Source organism: Papaver somniferum, unplaced genomic scaffold, assembly GCF_003573695.1.
Source record: "Papaver somniferum cultivar HN1 unplaced genomic scaffold, ASM357369v1 unplaced-scaffold_132, whole genome shotgun sequence".
Lineage (NCBI taxonomy): Eukaryota > Viridiplantae > Streptophyta > Magnoliopsida > Ranunculales > Papaveraceae > Papaver > Papaver somniferum.
In genome coordinates, this window is record NW_020622381.1 from 20457276 (window position 1) to 20469279 (window position 12004).

The following is a 12004-nucleotide window of genomic DNA, read 5'->3' on the forward strand; positions in this document are numbered from 1 at the left end:
TGTGGTGTGTTGCTGTTGGCGATGAGAGTACAATAAAAATTAATGGTGGGGTTGATTTTACTTTTGTTGGGGTGATTTAAACTAGAAGGATAATATAGACAGTATATGTTAAATGGGGTTTTTGTGACCAATTTGTTTTGTTGGAGTTTTTGTACATGGATAGTGACACCTTTGGGGTTATAACTCGCGGCCCGTTACATGCCCAAAGCATTGATCGCACCTGCTCAATATACGATTTTGTATACCCACGTGAGTATAGTTTGCGCTACCGGTATCTTGAGTAGCTTATTTTTTGATCCTTCCACATCTGATACGCTGTAATGTAAATATTGCTTACCAATTTAGGAATCAGGGATTCAGGATGTTAATCAGTTAATCTTATCATGTAATGGTCATATTTAATGAAAATAGTGTTAGTCACTGAGCAAAAACTATGCACCATTTAGGCTGTGGCGAACTGAATCCTGTGATGCTGCCGCATCCCGTGCTAGAGTTTGTGTCCAAGGCGTTGGGTTCTTATTGCAGGTCATGGTGATGCCGTATGGAAAGGAAAGCTTAGCAAACAAAAATTGAATTAGATAATTTTGATTCCTCAGACAGTTCCAAACCTCAATAGCATTTTGGGACAAACGAAAGAAAAATGAGAATGAAAGTTTTCAGCAAGATAAACGACCAAGTGGAGTTCGATAGTTCATCAGATCATGTATTAGGACTTCGTCGGGTTCATTGCCTTGCAGTTATACGAAACATAGGAATCATACAACTGCAAAGTAAAATTCTGAAGGACGAAAGTTTTGCTTGCACTAAATAATTGCCATAACTTACTACTTCTAGTTTAAAACTCATTACATATATCACAATTACACAGAGTAGATATTATTTACATGAGAGTGCTTCATTACATACTTTTATTGCAATTGTTAACTAAGCAACAGAAGGTAAAACATCAAAAGGGAAATGTGATCCTAATATGTTCTTTCTTACAGGCCAAATGATACATTCGTTTCGCACTTGTCCCAATTTTATCTCCGTTGTTACTGCTAGCTGCAGATACCAAAGCTCCCGTAGCAGCAACCCCGAGCATCCCACTCTTCTGCAATACCACAATAGCAAGAAGTAAATAGATTCAGTATATCTATACTCAAACAGGAAGCAAAAAAGAAAAACTGATCATTGGAACATGCCACTCCACCCTAGAATCAGGAGATCTGAGTTTTAAACATCCAGTTCCATAAGTCAATAGAGAACTTAACACAGTACAAAGTTTCAGATTTGACAGCTACAATCCCAAAACGATGCAAAAGAGCAGCAACATTAAGCCATGTACAGGTCCACAAAAACTTGTTTACTGGATTAGTAGAAATTATAAATAACATCATTCGGTTAACTATCTTCTTTAATAATAAAACAATAGAGATTCAGACATACGTTTGATAAAACAACAGAGCAAAGACCCTCAAACAGTAAGATGTGGCCATTCAGGATCTTATAGGAGGCATGATAAGAAATAGACTTATAAAATTCAATTGAGATAATTAAGTATGTCAAGCCTTAGCGACAAGTTTCTCGACTGGAAAACATACATCGGGATAACAAGAAATAAAATACGTTCCTTATGGGGTAACTTCTAATATATATCTGGATAAGTTGAGAGATTTCACATTTACCCGAAATAAGCAAATATTCAAGGTTGAACTATTTAGTAAAACCAAAACCAGACAAAGGAAAAAGAGAAATGATAGCAAAAGGAATATCATTCAGCTCAATATACCTCAAACATTTGCCTAGAAAATATCTGTGGATTACTACTCGATGCACCATGAAGTGTACAACAAGAATAGGAAGTCCGGTAGAAACTCCCTGTTTCTTGCGAACATCAACTGTCACAGTTGCTCCATTTCTTAATCCACATACAATGGTATTTCCCTACATCAAGCAAAAAATACAATAAGTTCCAGACTTAGAGAGCATCTAGTAGCGGAAGAGAACAAAAGAGATGTATCTGACTACCTAGACAACTGCACAGGATCATATACACATGCTGAATCCAGTTTAAAGTATGTGGTACTCATTGTAACATAAAGAAAAACAGCAGAGCATGTGAAGTTCAGAAAAATAAATCATCATGCAACAACAAGGGCAGCTATTGGTTTTAATAAGCAGTACAATGAAAGACAACGAGCACATGTACAATCTTGTCAAAATAGTCTGTCACCATCGCATAATTTTGATAACGACTAAAATAAAAGACTAGGATTTTTATCAAAAAAGAAAACAAAACACTGAAAAACTTGGCCTCTTCTAATATACTAATCAATATTTAACACTCAAGTCAAAGTGAGCCACTTCGAGCAAAACTTGGTCTCTTCTAGTATATAACTCAACATTCCACTAAGAATAGGTTAAGCTCTTTCAGAGCATTCAGATGTACTACTGCTTAAAAGCAAGATTGAATTGCCGGTGGAAGAAGTTACGCATTCAGACACAAGTTCCTTCGTTTATCACCTAAAAAAAATCGGGACTTGAATAAAAGAAGGCACCGACTCAGCCATTTAGTGTATGACTTATCCAATCCCTTGTACCACGGACTCTCTCCATACCATACTCCAGTCCTACATAAACTCCAGCTACGTCCCCTGCAAAGTGCAACATAATTCAATCAATTTATACATTTCTATTGATAACAAAGTAATGCATGTAAGAGGATGACAATCTAAGGCTAAAGAATAACTCCTCACAAACCATCTGCAGATGTATACACAAACTTACCCCAATTAGCACCCTCCTTGCACATCTTCTTTACCTGCGACAAGAATGAGTTTCTATCAGCATGGTTGGGAGCGGAAACAGAACATATTATAGTCTAGTATATGAGTCATGTGACTATATTGTCTAAGCTAAGTAGATAAAATGGTGCTGTAACAAAATAATACATTATGAAACCGAACTTACTATGACACTGTAGTTCAAATGGATTATACATTTAACTTACCAGTTTCTCTAAGCCATTACTTGAGACACTCCCTTCAACAAGCATTGACATAACATCATTCAGTATGACAACAAAATCATTTCGCAATGAGAACCTAAGAGACTCAGGTATTTCGTTGGTTTCAAACAGCTAGAGAATTGTGATGCTAGCTGCACTTGGTATCAAGTGAATCTTATGCAAAGATGGATCTAAAAGATTGACAGAAGTTCTAAGATTTAAAAATAAAAAGGTAGAAAGGCTGAGAATGTCCACAACACTCCTCAAATAATCACAGCCCCTCTACTTTGTAACCACTTTCCATACTACAAAGTTGAGCCCAAATTCGAATAATGATCTCCAAAGAAGTGAAGCATTTTTAGCATTTGTAATATTGAAATATATTCACTGGATACCAACTGCAGCTCTATCAGGAAAATCGATAATCACAGTATTCAAATTGTTAACCATGGGTTGAAATAGCATTGCACCTTACAGCTATTCCTGGATTACTAACGAATCCCCATCGCAATAAGAAAATCTTCACAGTACCTCATGATAAACACAAGCTGAGAGTCCATTTTTCCAGTGGAAACCTTATGTAAATCTTCATCCTTGAATAAAAATGTAGCCTTGATTCCCAAAACAACATAGACAGATCAATCAAAAGTGATTAAAATTGAAAAGCAACATTCAGATTCATTAGAGCCAAGCCAACGGAACAGACAAAACTTTCAAAACAAAGTACCATTTAAACTCAATTAGATTACTTGGAATTCAATTTTTGTTACCATGGATTGGTATATATCTCAGCATACATCTGAAAATCCGGAACTTGAATAACAAATTAATCTATTAAATATTTCTTTTGAAAGACAATGAAATCCAAGCATCAACCCTAATAATGATTAGACCAAATAATATAAAACATAACAAAGCCTATATTAGCAATACAAGTAGATAAGAGAATCGAAACCTAATTCATCAAATCCAGAGAAATAAAAATTTCTAAGACAAATTAATGAAAAATCCCTAAATCGCAATCACTAACAAGAAGATACCTTAGATGAAACCACGAGGAGCAACAGCAATAAAGTGAAAAGCAGAGAGTTGAAAATATGAAGAAGGTAAGGTTTTGAGTTAGAAACCAGGCCTAAGATTCTGGGGTTTTCAAGAAAAAGATGTTTCTGATAAAAAGAAAGAAAAAAGAAGAAAGAAAAATGCGGAGCTTCCAAAGCTGCTTGGTTTGGCGGTCTGCGGAGAGATGTGACGAAGCCGAACAGAGAAGCCCAAAACTTGTTACTAGCGCGCCAAAATTGCCGCTCTCTTTTTTTCCCCTAAAAATTATTGGGCGCCAAACAAAATTGTGGCGGCAAGTTTACCTTTATGGATGAGGTGGCAACCCGTATGCATTCTATGATCACATATGTGATTCTTATTGGTCGAATAAATATTATGCGGATCGCATTTGATATATGTTGGGTGAAGAGTGAGGGTTGTTAAAAATTTGCAACGTGGATCAATTTAGAGAACCTTCATTGTGATTCAAATTTGTAATACTACCTCCTCCGTTTCTAAAGAAATGTTATTTTCATTTTTCTCAATTTCACCTAAAAATAGATGAAATTGAGAAAAATGAAAGTAACACTTTTCAAAAAACGGAAGGAATATTCAACTTGTCAATAAGCAATGAACTCATATTAGATTGCGTGATTATTTTTAGCAAATTGACATTTCCAGTACATGCATCCATAAAACAAATATTGATTCATCTATTTCTGTAATTGTTCGGTCCCGTTTGATATATTTAGAGAACCACATAGTCATTTCCAAAAAGATTCGCCCATTTTATTGGATATGCTTGGGAATTCTTATCAGTGGGTACATGAAAATATTCATCTAATCATCTAAGATCATTTGTCTAATTATCCGCCTGATTCCTTATCTGATGCATTCCAATTATACTAAATTTCCTCAACATTACTCGACCAAACTTATCTTGATTAATTATATTCATAAACTCAATCCAATTTTTTCAAGTTTTTTTCTTTCCATGAAATAATTAGATCATAATCAATATTATCAAATTACATCTGCGTAATTCCATTTAATTTGTTCCAATTGTACTGGATTTTCTCTGAACTTCACTAGATCACACTACCTTTATTTGTTATCCATAAACTCGATCCAATTTAAATTTAATTTTACTTCATTCCGTAAGAGTAACTAAATTATGTAGATTAGACTCGATATTGTTAACTATCCGCCTAATTTCATCTAAATCATCTTATTATGCTCCATTTTCCTCGACATTACTATTACACCTATCTTAACTAATTATCCATAAACTCAGTTCAATTTGAATTCAATTTACTCCATTCCATCAAAAACCCTAGGTAATATTTTTTTTGTTGGTTTAGAACAACGGTCGTGGGCTATATCCTTAACTTCTTATAAGGAATTATTTTTGAAAATTACCGTGTTTGAACCCCTACCTCCTCAGTGGTAGGGAGCATGCCAACCATCAGATCATTTGATGGTTGGCACCTAGGTAATACTCAATATTGTCATATTAAACTCATTATGGTTGACTGTCCGCCTAATGTACTCAATTTTTCCTAAACATTACTAGATCACACTACATTGACCGGTATAACTGAGTGTCCGCCATGTTCCTCTAAATCCTTACAATTATACTGAATTTCCCCTCGACATTTCTACGTCATACTTAAATTAACTAATTATCCATACACTCAATCCTATTTAACTCAATTTTGCATTATAAACTCAATCTATAAACTCGAAAAGATTATCCACTTAATTCCATCAAATTGTACTCAATTTTCAATCAATATCATTAGATAATATCCATATTAGTTAACTATCCACAAACTAAATCCAGTTTCACTCAATTTCACATTAAAAATCACTATAATCTATTGAATCTCAATTTCACATTAAAAAATCAATATAATCTAGTCAATGTTGAAAAAGCGGGGGTCTAACAACCACACCCAACAATTCGTTTGGCAATATGAGAGGACTTACTCCAATACAATTTTTAGAGAATCAACTAGACAGTCAGACTCAATTTATATTAAAGTATATCAAAGAGTTGAATATCTCTAACTCTTAATTCAATCCGCAATCAGCAAATAGAAATCTGCAAGCACGATTGAATATAAGAGGAGTTACTTGAACGGTACCAAAGATCAATGTTCAAGTGTCAATCAATGTAAATCAACAACCAAAGGTTGGATATTCTAATTGATTGATCTTAACGCACAACCTGTGATATTTCAATTATATAACAAAACATAATGCGGAATTGAAATAACACAAACAACAGAATTTTGTTAACGGGGAAACCGCAAATGCAGAAAACCCCCGGGACCTAGTCCAGATTGAAAACCATAATGTATTAAGCCGCTACAAACACTAGCCTACTACCAATTAACTTCGGATTGGATTGTAGTTGAACCCTAATCAATCTTACACTGATTCAAGGTACAGTTGTGCTCCTTACGTCTCTGATCCCAGAAAGATACTACGCACTTGATTCCCTTATATGATCTCACCCACAACTAAGAGTTGCTACGATCCAAAGTCGAAGACTTGATAGACAAATTTGTCTCAAACAGAAAAGTCTATAGGATTGAATAAATCTGTCTCCCACAAAAATACCCAAGAGTTTTTGATCTGTCTTTTGATAAATAAAGGTGAACATGAACCAATTGATAATCCAGACTTATATTCCTGAAAAACAGCCTAGTAATATCAATCACCTCATGATAAACTTAATCGACAAGCGAAACAAGTTATTGTGGAATCACAAACGATGAAACGAAGTTTGTTTGTGATTACTTTTCTATCTTGCCTATCGGAGATATAAAATCTCGAGCCAATTACTCCAATTGCACTCAACACGATAGAAACAACAAGATCAGATCACGCAACTACAAAGATAATATGTAGGTCTGGCTTCACAATCCCAATGAAGTTTTCAAGTCGTTAACCTACAAGGTCTCTAGAAGAAACCTAAGGTTAAAGGAGAATCGACTCTAGTTATGCAACTAGTAACACACATGAGGTGTGGGGATTAGGTTTCCCAGTTGCTAGAGTTCTCCTTTATATAATTTTCAATTGCAATCCAAGTTACCTTGGTGATAAAGCATTCAATATTCACTGTTAAATGAAAAACATAATTCAACCAAGCTAATATCTTTCAACCGTTATATCGAACTTAGCTTGTTACACACAAATGAAATGTACCCTCATTAAGGTTTATGTAGCCGTACTTAAACATGTACACCAGGTTGGTTCACAAATACTTAACCGAGGTTATCCATATGATTACTCTCATATCAACCTTATTCATCTTAACCATAACTAGTTCAAATGACTCAAATGAAACTAGTTAAAGAGTTTTTCAATTGTTTAGAAAAAACAATTGAAATCAAATCGGTTTAATTCACTTGAATCAATCATGAACATAATAGCCACAATTCGCAAAGATTGCATTCCTTATGATTTAAATGTTTAAGTTCATGGACTTGACCGATTTGACAAAGTAACCAACTTAAGTATGCGTACGGGTATGCGTACTTAAGCAACCGGTTTTTGAGTTTGTGAAGTTTCCAAACTCAACAGAAATTTTCGGTTCAAAAACTTGCATACGGGTACGGATACTTAAGGTGACTGGTTTGTGAGTTTTACAAAACCCAAACTCAGCAGAAATTCTCGGTTTGAGAACTTCCATCAGTATGCGTACGGGTACGCATACTTAACATGTCTCCTTCACCAATTTCGTATACACACACATGCATACTCTTGGCTCCTGGTTTATGGACTTATACACTAATGTGTGAACACACTATATATGCTTATATCCAAAGATGATACATCATCAATACTTTATTTCAATCTTTGAAACATTCTTCTATAATGTCAATAGACGTTTTCACACACTATTAGCATCAAAGCAATTTGCAAGATACTGAAATAATCATTATTGAAACCTTCCAAGTCTTACACCAAATGATTGTATCACACAAACCATGTAAGATGTTACACGGAAATTTTCTCATGATATAAGATAAACTTGGTCGAAGCGAAAGCTTACCAACACATATTTCGAGAAATATGTAAGCGAGATATACTCAGCTCGAAATCTCAAATGTGTATAGAGAAAACTATATTGTAACACGACTTATATCTCAATATAGGTGATAGTAGAAATAGACTTTCCAAGTGATAGATAAGTTCAAGTATCCACATAACTTTTGTCAAAGAAGTTCCACAAGCTCCCCATAGTAGTTCTTTGTCTTCAAGAGATGAACGCCGAGAGATTTAAGCTCAACTACACTATCTATGTCCTAGTCCGAGACATCTACAAATAGGCAAGAAATCAAGACTTATAGTTTTGATCACTAACATTGACAAACATGCTTGAGATAGCAACGCATGCGAGTTTGACCGAGCAATGCTCTAACAGGCGACAATCAGGTAGGATATTATTTACGCCATGCATACTGAAATTGAAAACAAAAACCAAGTTACATGAACCGTCACTAATACAGAAATATACAAGGATGATTTATAGAAACTGCGAGATTACAAAATACTGAAGTGTGAAATCATATAACATGGATTAAAGAGTTCATCGCTAAAAATGTAGACATTGTACCTCACCGTTGCTGCCTGTTATAACATTTCTAAGTTTTCATTATAGTGGATTATTCCCAGCTGGTGCAAACGTGCTAAACTATTATCTGTCACAAGCATAAAGTTGAACATTTCTTCAATCCTGATAATGAAGCAACATGTGGTGATCAGGTACGAAAATTTTCAAGTGACACATGAGAAATTTGAAAACACCATAATTGTATATCATTCTCAGCAATCCTCATAAACAATGTTCAAAAAATATAAACTGACCTTTGCTGTCTATACTAACATTGCTAGATTTGACATTTTAGTGGATTATTCACAGTTAGTGCGAATATCCTAAACTCTTTAGCGGAATAGAATCTTTACTGCCACAGACTAATGAGTATTACGTTAACTCTTTCATTCATTGCAAATGAATACACTACAAGTGGGAAGTAATACGACCACAAAATGTAATACAACTAAATTTAAAGTTCCTTATGTCATACAAATGATGACAGTCATCTCTAACTCTAATTATGAGTTTTGGTATTATTCCTCAGGTGATAGTTTTGAAGATCAAAAACAACATACATATAAATGTTGGAAATATATGCACAACTGGTAGGAATAAATGGATTGAGTTGTGTATGGAAAAAATTACGCTGGTAAAATGGACGTACCCCTTATTATGGTAAAACATCCGCTCTATCGTTCAGGAATCCTGAATTCAATAAACGCTGCCACAAGGAAAAAGTTAATCTACCACCGCTCCTTGAACCTCCTCCACTGTTAGAGGAAATTTTTGAGTGAGATGACAAAAATCAAAAGAACTTGGAAAACTAAATTTAACTACAGACGTTCAGGAACCCAAATGAGCCAGGGATACATAAACATAAACTTAAAATCACACCACCCACAATAGTTGAATACTTATAGACTGCACTTAGTATCCTCCGAAGGTTTTCATAATGCAAATGTTAAATATGCATCTGCATTTGGATTACATAGTTATCTAACATTTACTGACGTCAAAACTAAAGTCATTTTCACATTTGCATTGTGTTAGTATCTTCAAGACACCATATATGATCCATAACAGCGAAATGAATGGTAGATAGGAAGTAAGGTGTATATCTCCATGGTCCCCCAATTCTGAACGCTCCATAACACACAAAATGCAACATAAATTTGGTACAAGATACCCATTTTATCTCAACAAATAATCCCAACAATCAATACCAACGTCGACATTTCAACCATAAAATTAACAATCTAGATCCACCAATGTATTGTATGAACTGTTGTTTTAAGCTAATTAAAATGATGATAACGCACTACTTGTCAACCAACATCCAACATACTAGCCAAATGTTCAGATACCATACATTAAGATAAACTTAAAAATCACACCACCTATAAAAGTGTAAAAACTCAATTTAAGCAACCTCAAACTGCATTTAGTATTCTCTGTAGATTTTCTTCATGCAAATGTTAGAAATGCATTAATCTAGGTCAAATTTGTTGATTCATATAATAAATTAATAAAAATTAAACATACAAAAAAATTGACCAACATCAACAATTGACATACCTGACAAACAAATAGTTGATAGAATTCCTATATTCAATAGGGTAAAGCTTAATTCCAAATATCTAACATGCAATATGGGTGATTGATTTTTCTGACAAATTGAGAAGAAAATGATTTTGGTTTTGTATGTGCAAAAATGTGGAGGTTTCAGATTTAAAGAAAATTATAGAAGAGAATGAGGGAGATGAGAAAGATGATGTAAGAAAATAAATTGAAAGCTTCATTTGACAGGATAATCGACCTCTCCACTGTGTATATAGAGATATTACTGTAAAATCCATTTCTAAGAATTCGGGAAAGATCGTGATAACAGAAATTATTTTTGGAAATCTTGTATAAAGAAAATATTAGCCCGAATGACGGAAATACCCTTAGTTTTATACCGATGGACAAAATGTGGTTCTAAATCGGCCTTACTATCCCTTCTGTTCAATTCTCTTTTTTTTCTTTATTCTAATGGACAGAGGTCGAGCCGGGGACCAGTATACTCGACCTCTATATCTCAACCAAAACGTAGCCAATTCTAATATGGATAGGTTGGACTTTTTTTTCTTCCGTTGGTAAGTAATACGTTAGATTTTATATTTTCTAATCCACGACTAGGCTTTACCAGATCAATAACCAGAATCTCAGGCCTTAGCTAAGAACTAGGTAGTTTTTAATGGCATGATACACACGTCTCGACTATTATGACCCGGATAACTAAACACGATATCATAACATGTCTATTGACATATGGATTAAAAACCCGGGTAACTAAACACAGTATCATAACCTGACTACTTGCAAGGTCGGATAAAACACCATATCCTCAGGCCCAGCTAAGAACTAGCCAATTTTTAATGACATGATCCATATGTCTCGATTACTATGACCTGGATAATTATAAACACCATATCATAACCTGACTACTTACATGTGGACTAAAATATTTTACGAGGATAGAAACCAGACCACCAAACAACATAAAAAGAAACTCCGAAAATCAGGTTCTTACGGCGCCGACGGATATGGCACAACTAACTAAATAACGTGGAAGTAGGCCCTAGCCAACCGATGTACTCAATCCCGCGACAGGCCCGAGTACTATGATCTAACAAACTATATTATGACACGAATGACTAAATACTAAGCACGTCCCTAATGGTCGGGGTCGTAGGCCCCGACTGCTAAGATCCATCCAAGTAAACACAGTCTTGACCATTTCAGGGAGGCTAAAATTTTATGGCAAGATACTTGCCGACCGACCAAACAACAAATAAAATTCTAAAACGGTTGAGCCTCGACCATAGTCCTAGTATATATATATATATATCACAGATTCCTTCTTATGATATATACTCGTTCCATAACTTCAAGATTTCTCTTGAGATATTATGGTGTGCACAATGGATGGATGCAAAAAGGAAGACAAAGTTGAAGAAGGCAAAGTTTTCGAGTTTCATGAGAACCCTGTTATCATAAACTGCTACCATGCAGTTGATCATGAAAACAAACTTCTAGTTCAAATGTCATCTCAATTGGTGGGAAATGTTCTTCGAGATTTTGGGGTTGTACGTGAACAACTTGAAATTGCAGCAAAGAATCTTGAATTTCTGAAAAACAAACTGAATAAAGCAACTGATGAACTTGTTTCTGTTCGGTCCCTGGTTGCTTATTATGTCTAAAGTCCTTCAGTTTTGTTATTTTTAGGAGTTTTTTTTCCTAGGAAACTTCTAATGAGAATTAATTTATTCTTGTGTTTTAAGAAGGATAACTAGGGTTTGGAATTGCATATATTGTGATTACACATA

At 34.7% G+C, this 12004-nt stretch overlaps 1 protein-coding gene and 1 long non-coding RNA gene across 2 annotated transcripts; both read right to left on the reverse strand.

Moving 5' to 3' along the window:
* Positions 1-821: 821 nt before the first annotated feature.
* Positions 822-4507, reverse strand: LOC113332898. Its single transcript, XM_026579399.1, has 4 exons — positions 4502-4507; positions 4030-4305; positions 1772-1926; positions 822-1093 (listed from the first exon to the last, which is right to left on the reverse strand). The coding sequence occupies exons 1-4, from the start codon at positions 4505-4507 to the stop codon at positions 925-927; spliced, it is 606 nt and encodes a 201-aa protein (XP_026435184.1). The 3' UTR covers positions 822-924.
* Positions 4508-8342: 3835 nt separating this feature from the next.
* On the reverse strand, positions 8343-10486 carry LOC113332981. Its single transcript, XR_003351753.1, has 4 exons — positions 10212-10486; positions 9301-9406; positions 8655-8774; positions 8343-8499 (listed from the first exon to the last, which is right to left on the reverse strand). It is a non-coding gene; the product is annotated as an uncharacterized LOC113332981 (long non-coding RNA).
* Between the last annotated feature and the right edge of the window lie 1518 nt (positions 10487-12004).

Coding starts and splice junctions, on each gene's coding strand:
- LOC113332898 (XM_026579399.1), bottom strand. Junction 1,927..4,029: donor TCCTCGTGGTTTCATCTAAG/GTATCTTCTTGT, acceptor TGCTTGATGTAG/GGAAATACCATTGTATGTGG. Junction 1,094..1,771: donor TTTCTAGGCAAATGTTTGAG/GTATATTGAGCT, acceptor GTGGTATTGCAG/AAGAGTGGGATGCTCGGGGT.